Consider the following 26,269-nt stretch of genomic DNA (forward strand, 5'->3'; position numbering starts at 1 on the left):
AGATCCTTCCTTGTCACTCGTGGTAGAAATGGATGCATCCACTACCACAATAGGTGCGGTGCTCTCCCAATGGCAGGGCCCAGGCCATGTTCTTAATCCCTGAATCTTCGTTTCCTGTAATCTCCCCAGCAGATCAAAACCTTGAGATCCTGACCTGTGAACTCATGGGCACAAGAGTAGCTCTTGGGAAGTGTAGCACCAAGTGCAGGTCCTTACAGAGAAGAAAAAACTACAATATTTGCATATGTCTCAGGCATTCAACCAGAGGAAGCTTTGCTCTCTGGTTTTCTTCCACTTTGACTTGCAAACAATGTATGAGCCGGGGTCTAGACATGGGAAAGCATTACCTATTACAAAACTAGACATCGAGCCATTGATTACTACCCTCTGAGCCCAATGCTCCAGCCAGTTTTCTATCCACCTTACAGTCCTTTCATCCAGCCCATACTTCCTTAGCTTGTCTGTAAGAATGTTGTGGGAGACTGTATCAAAAGTACTGGTAAAATCAAGGTATACCACATGCACTGGTCTCCTTGAGGATCTGCTCCATGATTTTTCCAGGGACTGAGCTGAGGCTGACTGGTCTGTAGTTCCCTGGATACTCCTTTTTCCCTTTCTTAAATATGGGCACCATGTTTGTCCTTTTCTAATCATCCAGGACCCCTCCCAATTGCCATGAGTTTTCAAAGAGGACATCAGCCAACTCCCTCAGCACCCTCGGGTGCATCCCATCAGGTCCCATGGACTTGTAAGCATCCAGGTACATGTACGTGGTGCCCCCTGTCTCACCGCCCTCCTGCTCCCTCCCAGCTCCCTGCAGGCTGGAGCTCTGAGAGCTCGCTGCAAAACTACAAAAGCTATGGGTTTCTCTGCTAAAATGAGAAATCCACATTTGACTGTAGTACAGGGGAAACCTGTGGTTTCCTCCATTTTTCCATTGGAAACAGAAAACCTGAATCCCTGGTTACAACCAGGTGAGTTTAATTATGGAGGTTGTTTAACACAACTGGAACCACCCAGTGTGCTGGAATTATCCATCTACTGTTGTAGCTGTACATTTTATCTAAATTGTTAGTTGCATTAACTATTGTTATTATATTCTTTCAGTTTGATACTTACTAAGGGCTGGAAGAGACCTTACAGATCATCGTGATTTTTTTCTGTATATGAACTGGTTGTGCGTAATAAAAACCTCATTGGGTTCAGAGCGAATGCCTGGGCAGTGAGGGTGAGGCATTCACCGCTCCATGGGACACCTCAGTCCGTCGTGTGCTGGAGGGGCTGCCAGGGCTACTGGCACCCTGAGGACCCCAAATCCAGTGCAGCACCCGGCCTTAGCATGCTGCACAGGTTACATTTGCCTGGCAGGTACACAGTTTCCTATTGAACTTAAGGGTTGGTTGCAGATCTCATATAGGGGACTACAGAAGAGTTAAGATCTAAACGGGAACTAATCGTGAATATATGCCCCTCAGTTAATATTTACAGGTGTCTGTATAGCAGTTGGGACCATTAATCCTGTTTTATGGATGTGTTATTCTGTCAGTATACAAAACGAAGGGTTTAGGTTGTGTCTACACTGGTTGATGAAAACCACAGGTGAGGGCAAAAGGAAACGGTTCCAGACAGAAGTCACTCCCTGGATGTTTTCAGTGAACTCTTCAGGTTCAAAGTGCTTGTGAACACAGTGCTCTGTAGTGCAGATACATGATACTATACTATAGTACTAGAGTAAAAACAGCTGAAAAAAAATCCCAGAGCTTCCCATTGATAGAGGGCAGGACCTAATGGTTCTGGGATCCTGGGCAAGGTGCAGGGGACAAGCCGAAACCCCTGGCAGCACAGAGGAGTGATGGTGCAGGGGAGTGACAGAGTCCCCCAGCAGAGCATCAGAGACCTGTGGCAGAGTGGCAGAGACCCCGCAGGGGCATGGGGCGATGGAGAGCCCCAGTGGAGCAATGGAGACCGCTGGAAGTTTTTTTAAATAATTTGTATCCGAGGCCAAATTAGCCAAAACTAGTTCCAAATCCAAGAGTCCAGAACCATAAGTGGTTTGTAGGGGCTGCAGGCCCATTGGGACAGGGGGTGCAGGGCACAGGGGAAGGGGCTCTGACCCCGGGGGGGAGGAGAGGGAGGCTCCAGGGCATGAGGCTGGGAAGCAGGGAGCTGTGGGGGGTGTTTCTGGAGCCAGCCCAGTCCCTGCAGCCTCTGTCGGGGTCGGACAGAGGCGAGGACAATCCCGAGGCTGCTTTGAATGGGGGACTGTCTGGGGTGTCAGGCTGGGCACAGTCTGGGCCTGGGGCAGGGGGTCATGGACTGGGGTCTCCTATCACAGGTGAAGCCAGAGGTGGAAATGCAGGAGCAGGACCCTGGAGGTCTCCAAGCTTCAGTCAGTTCTGCATCTCCCAAAACGTTGTAGAAAACTTTTGAGAGCCCATTTTCTCCTGGTGTTCAGCCTTTCGTTCAGTTTCTGAGCACCTCCCTCGCCTCCTGCACCGTGCTCTTCTTCTACCTGGTGACCGTCCTGTTTCTTGAGGCTGTGAAGTCGATTCCTTATTCCTGGGTCCCTGTTCCTTTTTCAAAGCTAAGCTATACCCTATAAAAGGTGGACACTGTGGTGTCCAGCCAGATAAAAAAGATTCTTTCATTTATATCTTGGTAGTGTGGAAGTCAAGTTGTTCAGTTACCTGAAGGTTAAATCTCTTTCTCATGATTAGGTGCTTCTGAGCTTTTAGCATTTCACATGTAGCCACTGGACTCCTGGACCTTCCCTAGCGCATGGCCCGGGGTGGGTGTAGTGACTTTCCTTCCATTGTCTCCTGTTCTGGGGGACAATCTTGCTGCCTTGGACTTTGCAAACCTTCTGCTCATTTGCTGCTGAACTTTGGTTTGTCTACTATTGATTTTAAGCATCAAACGGTGAGAAATTTTTGTTTAACAGCTGCAAAGCCAAGTGGGTGAGCTGTGTTTCAGAGCTCTGCAAGAAAAGGGCAGCAAAACTTTGGAGAGGTTGCATAAGCTTTACCAGACAAGAGGGTATGCAGTGCACAGTGCATGCTTTTTATTGGAACACCTGAATTGGACCAGAGCCCATATTGCTAATCCACCATAAAAACTGAGGGAGGAAAGGAGAAAGAAAAGGGGAAGAAGAGAAGCTGGGAGGAGTGGACTCCCACTCTTGAGAAAGAGGGCACAGACAGTCCAAGCCAGGGGAGACCAAGCTGAAACTTGCCTAGGGAGAAGGCATCAGGACAGGGGAGAGCCTGTGTCACCCAGTGAGAAGCTGATTCCCCACCGGGCTTGGAGCTATGCAACCGGGGACACAGGAGCCAGGGAAAGAGTGGGGAGGGGTTGGTAAGCAATGCTGGTAGGCTTGCTGGGGCTGGGAGAAGCTGCAGAGCCCTTAAAGGTTTAATGACCAGGCTATGAATTGGTTTGACTGAGATGCCGGGTGAAACCTGAGCTCGGAAGCTGCAGTCAGAGACTTGCAGAAGAAAACCCTTGTCTGCGGGCGGATGTGCTGGGAGGGGGAGACAGCCCCGAGAGGGAGTGTGCTGGGAGATAACAAACCAGCATGCGCGTGTGAGGGGACGCCTAACCACTAGTGTTTGCAGTAAGTGTGTTTCCAGAGGGCAACTGCTTAAGAGAACGATCTGCCAATAAAAGAAATCAAAAGATACCAAAGGAATCATATTGCTTGCAGCAGCTGTTTCATAGTTTCATAGTTGTAGGGTTGGAAGGGACCTGAGCAGATCATCAAGTCCAACCCCCTGCCATGGTAGGAAAGAGCACTGGGGTCAAACGACCCTGGCGAGGTGTTCATCCAGCCTCCTCTTACAGACCCCCAGGGTAGGAGCCAGCACCACTTCTCTTGGAAGTTGGTTCCAGATCCTAGCTGCCCCGACAGTGAAGTCGCGCCTCCTGATGTCTAGTCTGAATCTACCCTCGGCCAGCTTGTGACTGTTATTTCTAGTCACTCCTGGTAGTGCTCGGGGGAACAGGGACTCCCCCAATGCCTACTGGTCCCCCCTGACTAGCTCGTAACAGGCCACTAGATCCCCCTCTGCCTTCTCTTGTGGAGGCTGAACAGGTTCAGGTCCCGTCGCCTCTCCTCGTAGGGCCTGCCCTGCTGCCCCCGATCATGCGAGTGGCCCTCCCCTGGACCCTCTCCATGCTGTCCACATCCCTCCGGAAGTGCGGTGCCCAGACCTGGACGCAGGACTCCACCTGCGACCTGACCAGTGCCGTGTAGAGGGGGAGGATCACCTCCTTGGACCTGCTCGAGATGCATCTGTGGATGCACGACAAGGTGCGCTTAGCCTTTCTGACCGTGTCCCGACACTGTCAGCCCATGTTCATTTTGGCATCAGTAATGACTCCAAGATCCTTTTCTGCCTCTGCGCTGATGAGAAGGGAGTTCCCCAGCCTGCAGGTCTGCTGCTGGTTCTTCCTCCCCAGGTGCAGCACCTTGCACTTGTCAGTGTTGAAACCCATCCTGTTCTCATCCGCCCACCCCTGTAACCTGTCCAGGTCCGATTGCAGCCTGTCCCTCCCTTCTAGCGTGCCCATGTCCCCCCACATCTTAGTGTCGTCTGCGAATTTGAACAGGGTGCTTTTTACCCCCTCGTCCAAGTCACTGATGAAGATGTTGAACAGCGCGGGTCCGAGGGGGACCCGACTGCCCACATCCCTCCAGGTCGAATGGGACCCGTCCACCACCACTCTCTGGGTGCGGCCCTCCAGCCAGTTAGCGACCCATTTGACTGTGTAGGTGTCGATGCCACAGTCCCCTCGTTTTTTAATGAGAACGGGGTGAGAGACTGTGTCGAAGGCCTTCCTAAAGTCCAGAAAGACTATGTCGACTGCTACACCTGTGTCCAGGGCTTTTGTGACCTGGTCATAGAAGGTCACCAGGTTGGTCTGACAGGACCTGCCTCTAATGAACCCGTGTTGGTTGCTCCTGAGCATAACCTCCCCTGCCAGCCCCTCGGAGATGTGCTCCCGGATAATTTTCTCAAAGGGCTTCCCCAGGACAAAGGTAAGATTAACAGGCCTATAATTTCCCGGGTCCTCCCTCCTCCCTTTTTTGAAAGGGACTCCTTTCAGTGACCTAGTGAGAAGTACAGTCAGTCCTTGACTTACAGCCTGAGAAGACTCCATCACCTTCTGCCGGGGCATCTCCAACGGGAGAGAAAGGGGATTTCGCCAGCACTGAGCCGAGTGCACTGGAGTGTAAATGTGATTGCACAGAACACACTAGGTGAGAGGGGGAGGAAATCAGTGCAAGTCCCAGGAACAGCTGGTAGTGGATTTGTCGGCACAATGAAGTGGAGATGACATGAAGACGCTGGGAAGGCAAAGGGAGACCGCGCTGCCACGACACTGCTGCGCAGGGAAGCGCCAGGAGTCCCACGAATGGGGAAGACTCAGGGGACGGCGGCTGGATGAAACGGAGGAGGAGATATCAGTGTGAAATGTGGAAGAGGCCTGATCCCCACAGAGCAGTGGGGAGGACGTGGGCTTCAACCCCTGCACATGAGGATGAGACGGTTGAAAAACAGGGAGAAGACAAGAAACGTGGGCGCTCACATGGCCGCAGGGAGGAGCCAGGAGTAGAGCCTTACCCAGGGAAACGAGGGCTTGGGAATGCCTCAGCATCTGGTCCCGGTAAAGATCCTTGCCTTCATCGTCCAGCAGCTCCCACTCCTCCCGCGTGAAACACACTGACACGTCCTCACACACCGTCGGGAGCTGCAGGCACAAGTGTTGCACCACCGATGTCTCCTGGGCCAGCTGCTCCCAGCCCCGCAGCCCTGTCTGCAATCACTCGGCACTACAGCTGTGTCCCAGCTGGGCCCTGACAGGCAGGGGTGTAAAACTCCAAATCACTCAGCAGACGTGGGACATGGATGCAGCCGTGCACACAGGAGTTCATGTGTCTGCCCAGCCCAGCTCATGCCCTGCTATTTCCTTACTCTGCGAAGGCAGCCCAGGCAGCACTGTTCAAGGGTTCGAGGCAGGGAGCCCTGGCCCCATGGACTCTGCTTGGGCATCCCCGTGCCAGCACCCCTGCACATCAGCACCTGGCAGCGAGCTCCGGCTCATGCCAGCTTGGTGCGTCTGCACCTCCGTCACCAGAGGTTTGTCGCTCTCCACGTCTCTCCGCTCCCCCGACTCTTCCCTGCGCCCCTGGCTGCTCCGGGCTCTGCCCCAGCTGCGCTCCCCCCCCAGCTGCCCCTGGGGCCCTGCTCACCTCCAGGCTCTCCCTCGCCTGCCCCTTCTGCCCTGGGCCCGGCTCCGGGGGCAGGCAGCCCCTCTCTCCCAGGCTCCCTGGCCAAGTCCTCTGCAGCTCCGGGCGCACGGGCCCTTCCTCACCAGCCTGCTGCTCGGCTCTGCTCAGGGTCCCGCCACCTGCGCGGGGCAAGAGCGGGCGCCGGTCAGCCCTGCTGGGCTCCTGCCCTGGCCTGGCACCAAGGCAGCCACAGGCTTCAGCGCGGGGGACGCGGGGCAGAAGGACGACTCCGAGCCCCACGGCTCTTGCTAGCGGACCTCCACAGGCACGGACTGGGGACGAGCCCCCGGGACTCTGTCCCAGCGCGGGGTGGGATCACAGCACTGCGGCAGGGACATCGCTCCCGGGGAGAGGAGCTGCAGGGACCCTGGGGCTGCGTCACATCCAGCTTGTACAGGCAGGGGACGGGACATGCACGGGCAGTGGCATGGACAGGGCACCCAGGGGCACCAGGAGGACCCGCATGCGGGACAGCCCCTGAGACCCCCAGCCCCCCGCCCTGGCCTGCGTCTGCCCCGTACCTGACTGCTGCTCAGGCGGGGGCTCCTCTCTGGGGACACGAGGTGGCTTGTCCCAAGCCCCTGGGGCGTCCCGCTGTCCTCCCTCCTCCAGAGCCATGTCCGCGCCACGGGCCTTCGGCTGCTGCAGCCGGGATGTGGCCGGTCCCTGCAGCGCCCCGCGGGGCTGCGCCGCGTGTGAGCACGTCTCCTGCGCCGCCACGCTGCCTGGACCGGGGACCAGATCCACGTGTCACTGGGGGCGGGGCAGGAACAGATGCACGGAGATGGGGACGGCAGCATGGGGGATCAGGGGAAATGCTGCACCTTGGGGCCTCTCACCCACTGCCAGCCCCATATGGCACCCCTGGGCCAGGCCACAGCCATGAACGTCGCTTGCCCCTGCGGCTGGTGGGGCACGGCAGTGGCGGCGTGAGCGCGGTGATGGTGAGCGGGGGAGCTCCCGCAGACCGGCGGGGTGGGAGGGCTGGCGAGCGCTGACCCGGGTTTGGCGATCCCCTGCACACGTCGCCGGCAGTGTCGGTGGTGGCCAGCGGGGATCGCGGACTGCCTGTTTTGTCGCGGGTGCAGCACAATGCTCGGAGGGCCACGTGCAGCCACGTGCACCCCGTACACGTCGCCCCTGGCGCCGGCCTGGCTCTGCCTGGGGTGCTGCTTTCCCTGCGCTGCTGCAGACCCCGCGCCTCGCCCCCGTGGCAGAAAGCCACCTCTGTTTCTCCCCCAAAAACTCTGCGCTGTGACAATTTGATAAGGATGGGCCCGGCAGAGGGTACACACCTTTACCCCATCTCTTTGGGTAACCTGAGCTGGACACATCCCTGAGGGAGGGGGGAACCTGCTCCCTCTGCCTAGGTGACTGGCATCACACACCTGGGTGAGGGGCTTCCTTCCTGGCGGGCTACAGTCTGCCCGGCAACTAGTGACGCATTCCAGATTGGTTGGCTGCCAGCCAACAGGTGCTGGCCTCCATTGGACCAGGTAAATGAGGTCACAAGGGCTACATAAGTTAAGGACTGCCGGGGGGGGGGGGGGGGGGGGCAGCAGCCATGAGGGATGCTGGGGAACAAAGAGCTGGACCATCTGCACCTGGCTCTCTCTCTCAACACTCATGATCAAGGAAGTGCCTGCCTCCAGAGGGAATCCCCCACAGCCTCTGGATGGGCCTTGCGAGTGAGCTACCTGAGATCCACCTGGATATATAGCTCGCAGTGACTCCCATGGAGATCAAAGGCTACCCCCGCCACAGGAGTGTGCTCTATGGGCAGCCACCTGGGCAGGTCCGTGACTGGTCGGCTCACCTGTCTGTCAACCTGGTTGCCCCGGGTGACCTGACTCCCTATATGGGCACTGACCTCATTGCTTGAGGCTGAGGCTCGGCTCCTATAGGTGAGTGCGGCTGCTTTTTAAACTGATTGGTTGGCATCCGACCCCTGCCTTGATTGGACCTGGAAAGGTGATGTCATGAAAGAGCCATGGGCTTCATCCAGTGGAGCTGCTTCTGGTGGGAACTTAGTGATGAGGTCACAAAAGTTATTTCAGAGGAGGCGGAGCCATCCTGGGGGGGGGTCTGTGGGAGCTCCCCCTGCCTCCAGCCCTGCAGCACTGCTCTAGGAGGGGGCCAGGGGCACCCCGGGGCGTGGGTTTGGGTGCACAGTGAGCTGCCTGGCTCTGCCTAGTCGTGCCCCGCACCCCTCAGCACAGGGGCAGTGCGGAGACCTGCGCAGGCCGGGGCCTGGGGCGCAGCTGGGGCGGGCAGGGGGCAGAAGGCCCAGGGTGCACCGTGTCCCCCGACCCGCGTGCTGCCGCCCCCATCTCCGTGCATCTGTTCCCCCCCAGCCCGTCTCCCCCGCGCAGCCCCCAGTGACGCGTGGATCTGGTCCCCGGTCCAGGCAGCGTGGCGGCGCAGGAGACGTGCTCACACACGGCGCAGCCCCGTGGGGCGCTGCAGGGACCGGCCGAGTCCCGGCTGCAGCAGCCGAAGGCCCGTGGCGCGGACATGGCTCTGGAGGAGGGAGGACAGCGGGACGCCCCAGGGGCTTGGGACAAGCCACCTCGTGTCCCCGGAGAGGAGCCCCCGCCCGAGCAGCAGTCAGGTACGGGGCGGACGCAGGCCAGGGCAGGGTGCTGGGGGTCTCAGGGGCTGTCCCGCGTGCGGGGGGAGCGGCTCACACCAGGCCTCTGTGCTGCTGCCGACCGCCCGGAGCAGAGACCTGGGAGCCGTGGGCAGACGAAACCCCTCAGGCTGGTGCCCCAGAGCAGGCCCTTGCCCAGGGCTGGGAGCGAGCGGTGGCTCGACCCTTTGCAGCAGCACCGTGCGTCCGTGGAGGAGTGTCTGCCAGGACGTCTGGTGGGTCCGAGCTGTGACAGATCGGCTGTTCCTGCCCTCCCCGTGCCCCTGGCCGCCCTGTCCATGCCACTGCCCGTGCGTGTCCCGTCCCCTGCCCGTACAAGCTGGATGTGACGCAGCCCCAGGGTCCCTGCAGCTCCTCTCCCCGGGAGCGATGTCCCTGCCGGCTCTGCCCTGCTGTGATCCCACCCCGCGCTGGGACAGAGTCCCGGGGGCTCGTCCCCAGTCCGTGCCTGTGGAGGTCCGCTACCAAGAGCCGTGGGGCTCGGTGTCGTCCTTCTCCCCCACGTCCCCTGCGCTGAGGCCTGTGGTTGCCTTGGTGCCAGGCCAGGGCAGGAGCCCAGCAGGGCTGTCCCCGGCCGCAGCGCCAGGGCTGACCGGCGCCCGCTCTTGCCCCGCGCAGGTGGCGGGACCCTGAGCAGAGCCGAGCAGCAGGCTGGTGAGGAAGGGCCCGTGCGCCCGGAGCTGCAGAGGACTTGGCCAGGGAGCCTGGGAGAGAGGGGCTGCCTGCCCCCGGAGCTGGGCCCAGGGCAGAAGGGGCAGGCGAGGGAGAGCCTGGAGGTGAGCAGGGCCCCAGGGGCAGCTGGGGGGGGAGCGCAGCTGGGGCAGAGCCCGGAGCAGCCAGGGGCGCAGGGAAGAGTCGGGGGAGCGGAGAGACGTGGAGAGCGACAAACCTCTGGTGACGGAGGTGCAGACGCACCAAGCTGGCATGAGCCGGAGCTCGCTGCCAGGTGCTGATGTGCAGGGGTGCTGGCACGGGAAGGCCCAAGCAGAGTCCGTGGGGCCAGGCCTCGAACCCTCGAACCGGGCTGCCTGGGCTGCCTCCACGGAGCAAGGAAATAGCAGGGCATGAGCTGGGCCAGGGCAGACACATGAACTCCTGTGTCCACGGCTGCATCCACGTCCCACATCCACAGAGTGACGGGGAGTTTTACACCCCTGCCTGTCAGGGCCCAGCTGGGACACAGCTGTAGTGCCGAGTGATTGCAGACAGGGCCGTGGGGCTGGGAGCAGCTGGCCCAGGAAACACTAATGGTGCAACACTTGTGCCCGCAGCTCCCGGCGGTGTTCGAGGCCGTGGCAGTGTATTTCACGCGGGAGGAGTGGGAGCTGCTGGACGATGAAGGCAAGGAGCTTTACCGGGACCAGATGCTGAGGAATTACCAAGCCCTCGTTTCCCTGGGTAAGGCTCTGCTCCTGGCTTCTCCCTGCGGCCATGTGAGCGCCCACGTTTCTTGTCTTTCCCTGTTGTTCAACCGTCTCATCCTCATGGCCGGGGGTTGAAGCCCACATCCTCCCCACTGCTCTGTGGGGATCAGGCCTCTCCCACGTTTCATACTAATATCTCCTCCTTCATTTCACCCAGCCGCCGTCTCCTGAGTCTTCCCTATTCGTGTGACTCCTGGGGCTTCCCTGCTCAGCAGTTTCATGGCAGTGCAGTGTCTATTTGCTTTCCCAGCATCTTCCACCAAAAGATTTCCTTGGGGAAGGGCTTCTCCTGCCACAAGTCCTGGGGCCACTCTTCTGACCCTCTTCTCTCCACATCTTGCAGATTGTTTTCCTCCACTATCTGTTTCAAGAGCCTGGAGGTTTTGTCCATTCCTCCCCTTTCCTCTCCATTTTCTCGCCTACTGCCTGTTTTATTCAGTGGAAATTTCCCACAAGGACGCTGGGTTCGGATCCTGGGAAGGTCTCTGCAAGGTAACTCAGTGCCCCATAGTGGGCTTCTCTTTCTGATGGGCCCTATATGTTTGTGACCAAAAACACTGTCTCAGTGATATCTTGGCTTGAAGAGCTGCATCCAGTCGGTACTTCTGTTATGCTAGAAGGGGAGGGGTGGGGGGCAGGGGCATGGAGGGGTGCAATCAAGGCCTTTGCCGTGAGAGAGGGAGTGAGGTTGGGGCAGTGGCTGGGGCAAGCGCTGCCCAGTCAGGGTGGGCAGGGGATAGAGCTGCGGCTTGTTCTGGACATAGAGGGGGAGGATCACCTCCTTGGACCTGCTCAGATGCATCTGTGGATGCATGACAAGGTGCGGATGTCCTTCCTGACCGCGTCCCAACACTGCCGGCCCATGTTCATTTGGGCATCAGTAATGACTCCAAGATCCTTTTCTGCCTCTGCGCTGACGAGAAGGGAGATCCCCAGCCTGTAGATCTGCCGCTGGTTCTTCCTCCCCAGGTGCAGCACCTTGCACTTGTCAGTGCTGAAACCCATCCTGTTCTCATCCGCCCACCCCTGGAACCTGTGCAGGTCTGATTGCAGCCTGTCCCTCCCTTCTAGTGTGCCCACTTCCCCCCACATCTTAATGTCGCCTGCAAATTTGAACAGGGTGCTTTTTACCCCCTTGTCCAAATTGCCGATGAAGATGTTGAACAGCGCGGGCCCAAGGACCGAGCCCTGGGGGACCCCGCTGCCCACATCCCTCCAGGTCGAATAAGACCTGTCCACCACCACTCTCTGGGTGCGGCCCTCCAGCCAGTTAACGACCCATCTGACTGTGTAGGCATCAACACCACTGTCTCCTAGTTTCTTAATCTAAATGGGGTGAGAGACAGTGTTGAAGCCCTTCCTGAAGTCCAGGAAGACTACATCCACTGTGACACCTCCATCCAAGAACTTGGTGACCTGGTTGTAGAAGGCCACCAGGTTGGTTTGATAAGACCTGCCCTAATGAACCCGTGCTGGTTGCCCCTGAGCATCACCTCCCCTGCCGTCCCCTTGCAGACATGTGCCAGGATAATTCTCTCAAAAAGCTTCCCCAGGACCGAGGTAAGACACTCACAGGCCTATGGTTTCCTGGGTCCTCCTTCATCCCTTCTTCCTCCCTTCCTGGATGAGCAGCAGGAGCAGCAATGGGAGCCGCCGGACGAGCCAGCGAATGAGCAGTGCACGGCGCTGGAAGCAGCCTTCCCCCCCCCCCCCCCCCCCCCCCCCCAGACAAGCTGTGGCTCTGTCCCCTGCTCGCCCCACCCTGACTGGGCAGCGCTTGCCCCAGCTCCAGCATCACTCCTTCCATCACTGCGGGGGCCTTCATCGGCCACTTGCCATGCCCCTTCCACCCACCCCTCCGCTTCTAGCAAACCAGACGGACCAGCTGCCCGCTCTCCGTGCTGCCAACTGTCCTCACTGCATATGCGCTGCGGCTGCGCCCAGCGCTGACCCTTTATCAGCCAAATTATTGGCCACTTGAGGCCAATTTCCGATATAGATCATTTTGTTTATATCGGTGCCGATCCAACATGGGACCGATGTATCGTGCACCTGTACTGCTTTCCTTTACCTGCCCAGAGTGCTCTGTCATGACACCGCCTTGCATCCTTGGCCTGAACTTTTTGCTTGAGGGTCCTATACAGAAGAAATCTCCCCATCCCTGGAGACTTGGTTTCATAGCCTTTTATACCTCCGAGTGGTTGGTGCTTTGTTGCCTACGACCATCCCTCCACTATCCGGGCGACACGGACCATCGTGTAGTGAAGGCTTCTCCCTGCACTGCCTTCCCTTTCACCCAAAATATCCACCCTCCTTTTTCCTCCAAGGCCCTAGGAGAATCCACAAGTTGATTGCATTGCAATTAGTTATTCTGCATGCAGTGCCAAATCACAAACCCTCTTTAACTCGTGCCCCAAACAGGATATCGAGGTCCCACCCCTGACTTAATCTGCCGTCTCCAGCAAGGCCAGGGGGAGCTCTGGGGCTGTGCTGAGCAGGAGCCAGGGGAAGTCTCACGGCAGGAGGAGCTGGCTGCAGGTGAGTTGTGACTATCCAGTTCCACAGCTCCCCTTCCCAGAAATGCTCCTTGCCCCAAGTGACAGGGGTTGGGAACTGCAGAGCTGCCCGGTGCTGCCCTTGCAGGGGCTGGCCCCACATAGCTCATGCTGCGATGTGTGCAGGCACGTGTTGTTCCCACTCCCCAGAAGTGAAAGCTATGGAGACAAGTAGCTGTGTGTTTATTGTCTTGTTCTTCAGGCACAGATCTGGTTTCCTTGGGGTACCAGGACCTTCCATTCCCATCCTCAGTCCGCAATGTAAGACTTGATTGCCGAGCCCAAGTTAGCCATACTTATACATCACCCTCTCCCAGGCAATGATGGGTTTTGCAATCCCTTATGGACATCTGAATGGTTGACAGAAGCTCTTTGCAGCCATTATTGCTGGAGAGGAGGGAGCCTGGGGCTGTCCCTGGTTTCTCCTGGTCAGGTTAACTGGGAATGCCAGAAGTGTTGAATCCTGGTCCTGGGCTACATGAGATGGCACCACAGGGTGTGTGGGATTCCTGAGGTTTCACATTGTGGGGGATGTGAATCCCCCGCGGTTTGCACCAGGTTCTTCCCCTTCCTCTTTCATCTTGGGGGTCATGAGCGTCGCGGGCCGTGAGACTCGACACCGTGCCCATGTGCAGGTGATGCCAAGGCTTTTGCCCTGCTGCAGACTTCAGGACTTGGAGGTCATCTGGGACTTGTCAGCAGAGGACACCTCCATGGTTCATCCCTGTCCCAAGCCCATTCCTTGGAAGCACAGCCCTGCTGCTTTTCCAAGAGACAGCCCCTGCTCTAAGTCCTCCCTTTACAAAATATTTCTTGGAGGGATGAGGGAGGAAAACTATGGGCTTCTTCCACCAAGCAGAAGCAGCACTTGTGTGAAGGACAGAAGCAGCAGGGCCGGTGCAAGGCCAGGCTCCCCACATCTGCTGACAAAGCCCAGAAAGTCATCGTGAGGCTGTTCATCCTTGTAGCCAGACACTGCTCTCAGCACTGCCAGAGATCGAGGCGAGCGCTGGAGAGCAGTCTCACCAATGCCCCTTGGTTTCTGGAGCATGTCGGCCCCGTCAAGTGGGGGGCTCGGCATCATCTCCCCCTGGACACACCAGTTCTGTGGGATAAAGTAGCACTTAAAGAGCCACTTTCTTCTTTTAAGCAGATGCCTCTGGTGTGCTCCTCAGACCATTAGAGCATGAAGCCATTCTTGCAATGCAGGGACTAACGTGGAGTTTCTCTTCCCCTTGCAGGAGGTGCCTGCTTGCCTTGCAGAGGTGAGCAGCAGCCTCCTGAGGAAGGCTATGCGTGCAGCTCAGGCCTGGTGAAGCACCAACCTGTGCAGAGGGAGAAGCATCAGTACCGCTGTGTCCCATGCGGTAAGACCTGCACCGATTTCTCCTCCCTGGTTCATTACCGACGCATCCATTTGGAAAGAGAGACGCACTGCTGCACCAAGTGCAGGAAGAGCTTTGCCAGCCAACATGACCTGTCCCAGCACCAGTGTGTGCAGAGCGGGCAGCTGCAACACCAGTGCACCGAGTGTGGAAAGAGCTTCAAGCAGCCCTCCGACCTGGCCAGGCATAGTCACATGCACGCAGGGGAGAAGCATCAGTGCTGTGTGTGTGGGAAAGGATTTACCCAGCATGGGTCCCTGGCCCGGCACCAGCGCATCCACACCGGGGAGAAGCCACATGAGTGCACTGAGTGTGGGAAGAAGTTCTCCCACTCTGGGTCCCTGACTCACCACCACCGTACCCACATGCGGGAGAAGCCCCACCAGTGCTCGGTGTGTGGGATGAGATTCAGGAGATCCGACTCCATGGCCCAGCACCAGCGCATCCACACAGAGGAGAAGCCACATCAGTGCTCGGTGTGTGGGAAGAGCTTCACGAGATCTGACGCCATGACCCGGCACCAGCGCATCCACACAGAGGAGAAGCCGCATCAGTGCTCGGTGTGCGGGAAGAGATTCAGGAGATCCAGCTCCATGGCCGAGCACCGCCATATCCACACCGGGGAGAAGCCGCATCAGTGCTCTGAGTGTGGGAAGAGATTCAGCCACTCGGACACCCTGTCCAGACACCGCCTTATCCACACAGGGGAGAAGCCGCATCAGTGCTCGGTGTGTGGGAAGAGATTCGTTCAATCCAGCCACCTGGCCCAGCACCAGCGCATCCACACCGGAGAGAAGCCACATCAGTGCTCTGAGTGTGGGAAGAGATTCACCGACTCTGCCACCCTGGCCAAACACCACCATACCCACACCGGGGAGAAGCTGCATCAGTGCTCTGAGTGCGGGAAGAAATTCAGCAAATCCAGCCACCTGGCCCAACACCAGCTCATTCACACTGGGGAGAAGCCGCATCAGTGCTCAGTGTGTGGGAAGGGATTCGCCGACTCTGCCAACCTGGCCAAACACCAGCGCATCCACACTGGGGAGAAGCCACATCAGTGCTCTGAGTGTGGGAAGAAGTTCACCCGATCTGACCACCTTGCCCAGCACCAGCTTGTCCACACAAGGGTGAAGAGCTCTGTGTGTGGGAAGAGTTTCAGTCACTCCTCCAACGTGGGCCAGCACCAGCGCATCCACACCCAGGAGCATCCATAATCCTGCCAGCAATGCAGGAAGGGCTTGCAGATGCCTACCAGCTCAGTACCCCGCAGTGTCTGCATTCAGGCAAGTAGCCATATGCTGGTGGAGTGCAGAAAGGGGTCACCCAGCCTTCGGCCCTTACAGGGCACTGCAAGACCCCAAGGACACGGATCCTGCCCCTCAAGGTTTGCTTGGTGGGAAGGGTTGAGCAGGAAACACAGGCAGCACCTGCCCAGATGCTGAAGAAGTGCCTTCACTATAGGTGTCTTCCCCAGGACAACTGGCTGCACATGACACCTAGGGACTGTCCTGGGCTGTCTTCCAGCATCATCCTCCCTCCTGGTCCCAAGCTTTCCAGAGCTGAGTATGCTGCAGGGCAGTGAGATGGGAATAAAGCAGGGCCTCGAACCATACCAGGGCTGATGTCTGTGATTTCCCAGCCCCTTCCCTTTCCAGCCGTAATGCAGGGGTTATAGCTAACCCTGGGGAGCTGGAGTTGGTCACACGTGAGGCATTGGTCCCATGTCCTGCTGTGCAGCAAGGATGCTGTCCTGGGGGTTTTGAAGGAACCTTGTACACGGGGGCAGTCGAGTCCCTTTTCTGGGTGAAATGGGGCAGGAAAGGTGAAGGAGGTGCAGCCTGTGCCAAGGTGGGGAAAGCATGAGGACGTGCTCTGCATGAAATGCAGCACATTGTAATCTCCCATGATGAATGTTGATGGTCCCGGCAGAGCATCTGGTCATAGCAGGGAGGATGAGCACTTCACATCGGCTCTAAGCAGCAGCCGCCACCCCCCCGCATAGTTCCCCTGGCCCCGGAGTGTCTCGATCCCGGGGGTGCGATGGCCTGCGCCGGGCTCTGCGCAAGTCAGGATCCTTGCCAGAGTTGAGGAACCACCCGTAAGTTAAGAAAGTACAGCTTATATAGTCTGAAGTAAATAACGTCATCTCGAACAAGGGATTTGGTTATCTCAAGCTAGGAATTTGGGGATGAGTCATGATCCAACACACCTGGTGTTTACCACACTCCCCTGTATTACAACACTGAACTGTCTAGGTTCATGGTTCGGTCACGCTCACAGAGCAAGAAGCTACGTGCTATGATACCGGCCTACTATGGAGTCAGCATACAAAACTCTTGCTATGAGCATTTAGCAAAGCCCTTACTAGTACAGCCCCTGCTAGACAAACTGGATCAGGCCCCATGTAGGGATGTTTCCAGCTTCCCTTTCTGCAAAGTGAAAGGCCAAATGGCTGCATCTCTCCCACAACACCTCCAGCAACTGACTGGGAACATGGGAAAGTCCAGCTGGGAACCTGCTGATGATGTGAGGACCCCACTTCCCCCGTAGCTACAGCTATGTTGGGCTACAGTTCCTATATAGATGATGGCATATGCACGAGGAGGGATAAAGCCAGTCAATCTTTCCTTTTAATTCCTCTCCCTTTGGTTCAGTTTCCAGAGACCCAAAGGACTGCTGAGCAAGTGAAGTTGGAGGTGGTTGTTTAGAGCCCAGCTTCACATGGCACTAAGATGTGGGGAGAAGTGAGGATGCTAGAAGAGGGGGCAGGCTACAACTAGATCTCGACAGCTTACAGAGGCGGGCGGATGAGAACAGGATGGGTTTCAATATGGACAAGTGCAAGGTGTTGAACCTGGGGAGGAGGAACCAGCAGCAGACCTACAGGCTAGGGAACTCCCTTCTTGTAAGTGCAGAGGCAGAAAAGGATCTTGGAGTCATTATTGATGCCCAAATGAACATGGGCCGACAGTGTGGGAACGCGGTCAGGAAGGCCAACCGCACCTTGTCATGCATCCACAGATGCATCTCGAGCAGGTCCAGAGAGGTGATCCTCCCCCTCTATGCGACACTGGTCAGGCCGCAGTTGGAGTACTGCGTCCAGTTCTGGATCAGTCAGGCCGTAGGTGGACTCTCCTTCAAGCTGAGATGATTCATAGATGTTAGGGTCGGAAGGGACCTCAATAGATCATCGAGTCCGACCCCCTGCATAAGCAGGAAAGAGTGCTGGGTCTAAATGACCCCAGCTAGATACTCGTCTAACCTCCTCTTGAAGACCCCCAGGGTAGGGGAGAGCACCACCTCCCTTGGGAGCCCGTTCCAGACCTTGGCCACTCGAACTGGGAAGAAGTTCTTCCTAATGTCCAGTCTAAATCTGCTCTCTGCTAGCTTGTGGCCATTGTTTCTTGTAACCCCCGGGGGTGCCTTGGTGAATAAAACCTCACCAATTCCCTTCTGTGCCCCCGTGATGAACTTATAGGCAGCCACAAGGTCGCCTCTCAACCTTCTCTTGCGGAGGCTGAAAAGGTCCAGTTTCTCTAGTCTCTCCTCGTAGGGCTTGGTCTGCAGGCCCTTGACCATACGAGTTGCCCTTCTCTGGACCCGCTCCAGGTTATCCGCATCCTTCTTGAAGTGTGGTGCCCAGATGGATGGGTCCCACATGGCAAGGGAGATCATGGTCACTGACAATGGAGCCAATACGGTCAAGGGGCTGCATGATGCCAACTTTGTTGGCATCCGCTGTGTGAAACACAATTTCCACCTTAAAGTCAGGGATGCCATGGAGGGGGACAGGGCCCCTGGTGATAGCGCTGTCACCACCAGCCAGCTTATTTCGAAATGCAAGAAGGTGGTGAGCTACTTCCACCGGAGCATCAAGGTGGGCAAGATACTGTGGGACAAACAGGCAGAGATGAACATCCTGCAGCACAAAATTGTGCAGGATGTGGAGACTCGGTGGCACTCCACATACCTGATGCTGGAAAGGCTGGTGGAGCGACAGAAGGCCATCCATGAGATGACCTTGGTCCGGGAGATTGGGATCAGCGGCCTCCTTAACCAAACGGCGTGGGATACCCTCTCCCAGATCTTGGTGGTCCTCAAGCCATTCCTTGAGGCTGCCAAGATCCTCAGCGCTGGTGATGCCCTCCTTATCCAGGTGATCCCCGTAGTGAAGGAGCTTGAGAATAAATGGAGAAGCTCCAGGGGATCAATGTTGCTGGCTGGGGCAGGCCGCCATCGCCAGATGTGCAGGCACTGGTGATGCAGCTGAAGGAGGGCATCAAAAAACAGCTGGATTTGTTGCGGTCCAGTACGGTCCACATGCATGTGCACCCCGAGCGCGAAGGGGAACGTCTGCAGCAGCAAAACCCTCGATCACTGGACGGAGGTGCTGGTGAATGGAGTCAGGGAGGCAGAAGGGCAGAGGCGGGGGGACGTGGAAGAGGGGGATCCACTTTCCCATGCCAGCACTCAGACCACGTCGCCCCCACAGCTGCTACCAATGTGGGCCAAGGGCATGGCTTCAATGCTGGGGTCCAGACGCACCAGACCCCACCATCAGGCAGGTAGCGCGGAGGCCTCAGTGGCTATCTATCTCACCGAGGATGTGGAGCCGCTGCACTGCAACCCCTTGGCCTATTGGGCAACCCCCAGCCAGATGTGGCAGGATCTGGCCACAGTTGCCCGGGAACACCTGTCCTGTCCACAGACCAGTGCTCCAAGCGAGAGGTGTTCAGCATCACTGGGGATGTTGGGACACCCCACCGCACCTCCTCGGATCCTGCTTTGGTGGAGCAGCTGGTGTTCCCGAAAGTGAACCTCCCGCTGCTGGGCTTCCCCAAGCTCCACGTGCAGGCGGACTGAGTGCCACCCTCCTTACTCTACATTTATTTGCTTTTTTGAATTTGCTTTCAGAAACGTGAGGTGCACTTTCACAGAAACCCCTGCACCGCTGTGCCTGAAACCTGGCCGGCCTCATGCCATCACAAGGGGCTGCCAGCCCTGCTGCATTCGTCCCACTCGGCCTGAACACACGCAAGTGATACGAGTTTTGCTTCCAACAGTTTGAGGTGCACTTTCACAGAAACCCCTGCACATATCTCCTTGAAACCTGGCAGCTTCATGTCCTCAGAAAGGGCTGCCACCCCTGCTGTTTTTATCTGAATCTGCAAAAAATGACAAAGTTATAGGTATTTTAGCGATTTCCCCATTTTAGCCTATGGCCGAATCAGCTGAATCGAATCAGGACACTGTTTTGTATCACCAAATCGAATCACCGTCCCTCCAAATCGGCCAAATCCGAGTTGAATATTTGCTACTTTGCACAAGTCTATTAGTTACCCAGAGTGCAGCTGTAGTCCAAATTGGCTTCCCAGGGACTGGGTCCAGAGGGCTCTGGCATTGCCAAAGCGAGGACAAGCCGGGTACAGAAGCCAGGGACAAGGGAAGCAGAGGGTTAGCCAGGGGCAGAAGTCAGAGCCAAAGGTTAAACCAGAGTCACAAGCAGGGAACAGGGATCAGACGCTGCCAAGGGTCTTACCGGAGCCAGGTACCACAACCAGAAGAGCAAAAAAGCACAGGAAGGTCAAGAGCCAGGGCTTTACCCGGATAAGGAGGCTGCGGGGCTGGGCCTGGCTTTTAAGCACTAAAGCCGGGGGTCCTGTTGCCTGGGGCTTTGAGGAACTGGCTGCCCTGATGGGACCTGGGCACTGCTCTGGGTTTGCTGCATATGGTGCTTGTTCTGCAGGGGATGGTGGTCACAGGTTGGGTCCAGGGGTCTAGCTTGGCCTTATTGCACCGGGGGCCAAACACGATGGGCTACCCTGCGTTAAATGATCTTAAAATGCATCGTCGCAGCAAACCCATGCCAACGGCTGCAAACCCCTGTGGTGACCCCGCTCCTGTGGGGATGGCTGAGCTATGTCTGGGGTAAAAGACAGATTGATGGACAGAGGAAGCATCATGGAGGCTGAGAAAGCGTGATAACTTATTAACCTAAGGCTGCTGACAAACGTTCAATTAAAGCTGCAATGAGATATGATCCCAGCAGTTGCATCTCCTGCCACGTGTCACGATCCCAACAGCCGCCCTAGTGCAGGTGCAGAAGGAGCTGGGGACACCAGCCATGCAACACCGAGTAGCATGCCGGGTGCCTGGTGCTGACCTGCGCTCCCTGCCCCAGGAGCTCACCAGCAACACATTCACTATCTGGGGTGACGGCATCCGAACACAAAGTTGTTACGCAGCTTTTGTGCAGTAACAATTTTGCTGCTTCCATTTTACTGGGGAAACATGTGGCCGGTTACTACTTCAGATGAATTAATCACATCTTAAATGTTAAGTCTTTGCAGGGCAGGGGGGCTAAGACCACAGTGCAGCTGTAGACCCTAAGTCAGGGGTGGCCAGAGCTACTCGCCCTGGGAAACGCGTCTGATCCTCCACCGAAGTTCATTAGCTGGAGAGAAGGGGAGGGCAGGGGTGCTGCGCGACCCGGAGTGGAAGTGATCCCTCCTTCCCTCTCCCACAAGCAGTGCTGCTCCAGCTTTCCCTGCCTCACAAAGGGTATGTATACCCGAAATCTTGCAAAGAAGAATTTTTCCTACTATTTGAGTTTGTCTAATAAAAAATAACAGATTTACGCAAAGTACCTTGTCTGCCTGTGTCCTTCGATCAACACTGCGATAACTTATACCTGTGAAGGTGGTTAGGTGCTGCTGAGCTTTTAGCGTTTCAGATGTAGTCACCGGACTCCAAGACCTCCCCTAGCACATGGCCCGGGGGGGGGGGTAGTGACTTTCCCCCCATCGTCTCCCATTCTGGTGGTCTATCTTGCTGCCTTGGACTTTGCCATCCTCCTGCCCATTTGCTGCTGAACTTTGGTTTGTCAACTCCTGATTTTGAGTGTCAAAAGGTGAGAAATTTTTGCATGGCAAGTACACATTTTCCTGTTGAACTTAAGGGTTGGTTGTAGATCTCATATAGGGGAAAATAGAAGAGTTAACATCTAAAGGAGAGCACAATCAAGAATACATGCCCTTATTTAATATGTACAGGTGTCTCTATAGCAGGTGGGATCATTAAACATGTTTTATGAATGACTGTTATTGCGTCAGTATACAAGACGAAGGGCGTAGGTGTGTCTACACGGGTTGATGAAAAACGCAGGTGTGGGCAAAAGGAAAAGGCTCCAGACTGGATATTTTCAGTGAACTCTTCAGATTTAAAGTGCTTGTGAACTCAGTGCTCTGTAGTGGCGCTACATGATACTATACTGTAGTACTAGAGTAAAAACAGCTAAAAAAGTTCCCTACAAATTGCAGTGGAGAATGTGGCAAGTAGAAAAGCTTGCGTGATTTCTCTCTCTGCTCACACAAGGAGCGAGGCTGTTCACTTTTGGTTTGGGTATTTCCCCCCGTCTCTCTCCCCATCTCTGACTTTCTGCACCCACACTTGGGGCACCTCTGAAGCGGCGTCTCACATTGTGCCAACACAAGCGAGAGGCTACTGTCGATGCCGAGGAAGGCCCACATCTACCTCCCTAGGATCTCCCAGGCAGGGCTGTTTGTACACGGTGTGTGGGGATGCGCTGATTAAAGCTAGGTCCCAAACCCAAACGTTTCAGGACGTTGTGCCCAAACCAGGAGACAAACTGGGATCCACCATTGCAAGGTCTGCTGAGGGAATATTACCACAATGCTGCTGTTTCTGTACCTTTGACCTGTTCCCTCCCGTTGGCCCTTTGACTTGTGCCCCCAACCCCTATGATTTTCTGTATACAGCTGGGAATTCCCTCTTGCGTCTTGTGCCACTTTCTGGGCTGCACTTGCTGGGTTTTGTGACCTGTAAGCACCTGTACTTTGTGCCATGGCTCTTCAAAGTCGTGCCGCCACTTCCCAAAAGCCACTCTGATGTCCATGAGTTCAAAGGTCGGGATCTCAAGATTTCTTTTCTCCTGAGGCGAGCTTGCAGGAAAAGAGGGTGCAGGGATGCAGGATTTGGTCTGGGTGCTGCCACTGAGAGAGCACCACACTTCTTGCGGGGCTGGATGCATCCACTTCTTCCATGAACGACACGGTGGGTCTGGGCGAGCTAGCACAGGGCAGAGGTGACGCCCCATGTCAGATATTCAGAGGCTCACTGGGCTCCCACAGGACAGTAAAACTGGAGGTTTTTACCTCCAGGGTGGGGAGAGGGCTAGCAATAGTTAGCAATAAACCTGACACAGGCCGCCAGATGTGGAGAGGGCAGCTGGGCTCTAAATCTTCACCTCCAACTTCAACTTGTTCAACAACCCTTTGGGCCTTGGGAATATGAACCAAGGGGAGAGAGATCAAAAGGGAAGATCTACTGGCTTTATCCCTCCTGGTGGCAATGCCATCACCAATAGGAACTGGAGCCTACGATGGCTGTGGCCATGGGTGTACGTGGAGACCCGAGTAAAGCCCCAGGCTCCCAGCAGGACTTTCCCGTGCTCTCAGTCACTTGCTGGAGCGGGTGTGGGAGAGAAGCCGGCAGCAGGGGCCTTGGTGGACTTAGGTGCCTCCCTGCGCTCCTGTTCAACCCTGCTCAGGGCCCTGGCAGCAGATGCTTATGCATCAATTCTGTAATGCACCTTCCTCTTCTCTGTACGACTATGGCACAAAACGCAGTGGGAACTGCCTTCGAGAAGCAGGCTGTGAAGTCAGGCCTTGTGAAGAAACATCAGGAGACCTGACCTGACTTGCACCCATGCTCCCCTCTTGCAAAGGGATGGTTCGGATTGCAGCTCCTGCGACACTGCCTCGCCTCCCTCGCGCATTGCCCCCACCTCCACCTCCACCTCCACCTCCACCGCCCCTTGGCAATTCAGCACATTCACAGTGTGTCGAACAAACCCCCATTCCCTCCCTTCTTGCTGTGCCCACCTCCAACAAGACAGACCAGCCCTCCTGCCAAAAAAAACAGGTTCATTCAGAAGTCACAAGGTTATTTTTTTAAATGTGTAATGTAGGGAAAGGGAGGGAGCAGTTTAACACATGGGGGGGTGTGGTGGTCCAGTACAGGGCATTTCTGCGCTGAGCCCCCCATCTTACCCCTGGGGTGCTCACTGACCCCCTTCCTGGAGCACGCCCGCAAGCCTGGGCTTACCGCTGCCACCACCCAGGGCTCTGGTCTTTATTCAGGCCCTGTGCCCCCTGGGGTACACAGGCCTAGTAGACCTTGAGGGTGCTTGACCCACTGCGAGAACTTGGGGTGCAGTGCCAGCGCCCCCGGTATCTGCACTTGGGAGGGAGCTCCTGCTAATGCCAGCGTGGGCTGGTTGCAGCCTGCAGCACCACAGGCCTATCGCTCTTCAGGTCTCTCTGATCCCCAACATTTTTTCCAGCCCCCCTGGCTCCTCCTGGCTCTGCCCCAAATGGACCTTGTGCCCTGCTCACCTCCAGGCTCTGCCCGTGCTTTGGAGGCCTGCCCTGCCCCTCCTGCACTGGGCCCGGCTCAGGTGTCAGGGAACCGCTCTCCTCCAGTCCCCCTGGGCAAGTCCTCTGCAGCTCCAGCTTCACAGGCTCTGCTCCAGGAGGTTTCTGCTCAGCGCTGCTCAGGGTCCCAGCACCTGCGGGCAGGAAAGAGCACACAGGGCAGCGCTGGGGCTGCGGGCACGGGGAAAGCCCTGCTCGTCTCCTGCACTGGCCTGGCACTAAGGCAAACGGAGGCTTCAGAGTGTGGAAGAGTGGGGAGAAGGTAGACTCCACGTCCCACAGCTCTTGCTAAGGGCATGAGGCTGGAGATGAGCCCCAGTAACTCTGTCCCAGCCCGGGGCGGTCATCACAACGCCATGCAGAGCCGGCAGGGACACGGCGCCCGGGGAACAAGCTGGAGCAATGCTGGAGCTGTGTCACATCCACAGGCTAAGGGCAGGGCAGGGGAAATGCAAGGTCAGTCCTCTCCAGGGCAGGGGAAATGCTCTCAGGACCCCTGGGAGAACAAGAGCTGCTGGCCTGCGGGAGCAGGGCTGGATCCGCACGTCGTGGCAGAGATTTCTGCACGGAGGGACGGTGCCTCCTGCTCCTGGACAGGGTCCAGCCACCGCCCCGTCCCTGCCCTGGGAAGGGCCTGGCCTGGGGCACCAGCCCGAGCAGCGTCTAGGGCCCAAGTCTGCTCAGGCTCGGGGAGTCTGCAGCAGGACAGAGCCCTGGCTTAGCGGTACCCGAACCAGCCAGGGCACTGGGGGATCTCCTGTCCCCGTCCCCTGCACCAGCCCTTACTGGGCACCAGCCCTTACTGGGCACGGAGGGCTCCCGGGGGCATGAGGAAGGGGCAGGGGCGAGGGAACGGTGAGTGCTGGCACGTGAATGAGGCGATCGATCGGTCCTGCGGCAGCACGACACGGGCCGAGGTACAGCCCCGCTGCGCTGGGAGCTGCACGCATGCAGCGAGACGCACCGGGGCCAGCCTGGGAGCTGCCCAGCCGCAGGCATCGGAGCTCGGTCCCAGCCCAGCCCCGTGCTGACCAGTGTCGCAGCCCTGTCCCACAGCTGCAGCCCCAGGGCGCAGGCTCTGGGCGGACTGCGGCCACGTGCAGGAGCCTGGGGCCGGCAGGGGCAGGGGGCACGGAGCTGGGCCCGTGCAGGGCTGCGGGGGCATTGGGGCAGGGGGTGGGGGGTGCAAGGAAGGGGCTCTGCCCTGGGGTGGGGGGGGGGGAGGGAAGGGGGCTTCAGGACGTGATGCCCAGGCCAGGACCGGAGGTATCCCTTAGGGGGTCGGCACCACGGCAGTGCAATCAGCATCTGCAAGAGGGCCTGGGCCGGCGCCAGCAGAGCCGGGGCAGGAGGTGAAGCCTGCCTTGCAGCCCCCTCGGAGGCTGAGCTGCCCCCAGGGCGACCTCCTGCCCCCCGTCCTCCTGCCGCATCTCGGGTCCCGATAGTTACTCTGATCGATGCTGTCCTGCTTCGGCATGTGGGCACAGCCCCCACGGCCACGGATGGGGCTGCAGCTCTTCCCCCCCTGCAGTGCACACAGACCCCCTGGACCACCCCCACATCCCACAGCCAGAGCCCCCTGCCCTGGTGCTCCAGACCCCGTCCCCCCCACCCCGCCATGTCCCTCACTCCCGACCAGCAGCCCCTGTCCCCGCAGCCCTCCCGCACCCCTAATTCCTGATTTGCATCCCCTGCCCCCCAGCCCTCAGGTGCACCACACTCCCTACCGGGATCCCTTGGCCCCCAGGCCCCTGTGCACCGCACTGCAGACCAGGGACCCTCATTGTCGGTCTGCAACCCCTGCCCCCTGGCACCCCTCACTCCCAACCTGCAGCCCCTGCCCTCCCAACCCCGACCTGCAGCCCCTACCCCTATAGCTCCCCGGTGCCCCTCGCTCCTGACCTGCACGCTCTCATTCCCCCTCCCCTATTCCTGGAGCCCGGGTCCTTGTTCAAAGCTCATCTACAGCCAAGAAAAGCATGTCATTCTTGAAGGACACATCGGGGGAGAGAGAATCACGCAGCTCTGTACATTTAGCAAGTAATCTGAGCAATAATATCCTGCTTCAAGTACAGAGCCTGAATTGAAGATCAGATTGGGATGTGATTATGGGGCAAATACTTCTTGGGCCACCCCAAACTTCATGTTGATGCCACCGGGGGACTGTCCCGAAGAGCCCTAAGCACAGTCCTGCCCAGCCCGAGCACAGTTTGGCCCTGCCAGGCTGCCAGCCCCGCTGCCCTACATACGAAGGGGTGCAGGTCAGGAGGGAGGGATGGAGGGGCACCGCGGTGCAGGGCTGAGGAGGTTGGGGCTCTGGGGTAGGACCCATTTGGGGCTGGTGCAGGGTGTGGGCAATGCTGGCACTGGATTCACAGCCTAGCCCCAATGCCTCTGCTCCGGGCAAGCACGACCTTCAAATCAACCACAACCCTGCCAGTTGAGAACAGGAAAATTCTCCCAATAAACAGAGGTGGGAAATAAAAGCAATGCAGGCAAAGCGAGTAC

At 57.5% G+C, this 26,269-nt stretch overlaps 2 protein-coding genes across 5 annotated transcripts in view; both read left to right on the forward strand.

Moving 5' to 3' along the window:
* The window catches only part of LOC106738374 (zinc finger protein 429), a 53,177-nt gene that overhangs the window by 12,400 nt on the left and 14,508 nt on the right, over positions 1 to 26,269 (forward strand). The window contains exon 6 of the mRNA XM_059727194.1: positions 14,163 to 15,517. Coding sequence (XP_059583177.1) covers positions 14,163 to 15,517 — 1,355 coding nt within the window. The remainder of the gene's footprint in view (positions 1 to 14,162; positions 15,518 to 26,269) is intronic.
* Positions 8,359 to 14,164, forward strand: LOC132250787 (zinc finger protein 354A-like). Of its 4 annotated transcripts, none has more exons than XM_059728219.1 (5): positions 8,359 to 8,903; positions 9,561 to 9,718; positions 10,214 to 10,340; positions 10,710 to 10,858; positions 12,788 to 12,874. In XM_059728219.1, the coding sequence occupies exons 1-5, from the start codon at positions 8,807 to 8,809 to the stop codon at positions 12,812 to 12,814; spliced, it is 558 nt and encodes a 185-aa protein (XP_059584202.1). In that variant the 5' UTR covers positions 8,359 to 8,806; the 3' UTR covers positions 12,815 to 12,874. The 4 variants fall into 4 exon arrangements, with proteins under 4 accessions (XP_059584202.1, XP_059584198.1, XP_059584212.1 ...); XM_059728208.1 differs by lacking the exon at positions 10,710 to 10,858 and adding an exon at positions 13,124 to 14,164 and having other exon boundaries at positions 8,414 to 8,903; positions 12,788 to 12,904; XM_059728215.1 differs by lacking the exon at positions 12,788 to 12,874 and having other exon boundaries at positions 10,710 to 10,949.

Source organism: Alligator mississippiensis, chromosome 1 (assembly GCF_030867095.1).
Source record: "Alligator mississippiensis isolate rAllMis1 chromosome 1, rAllMis1, whole genome shotgun sequence".
Taxonomy (NCBI): Eukaryota; Metazoa; Chordata; order Crocodylia; family Alligatoridae; genus Alligator; species Alligator mississippiensis.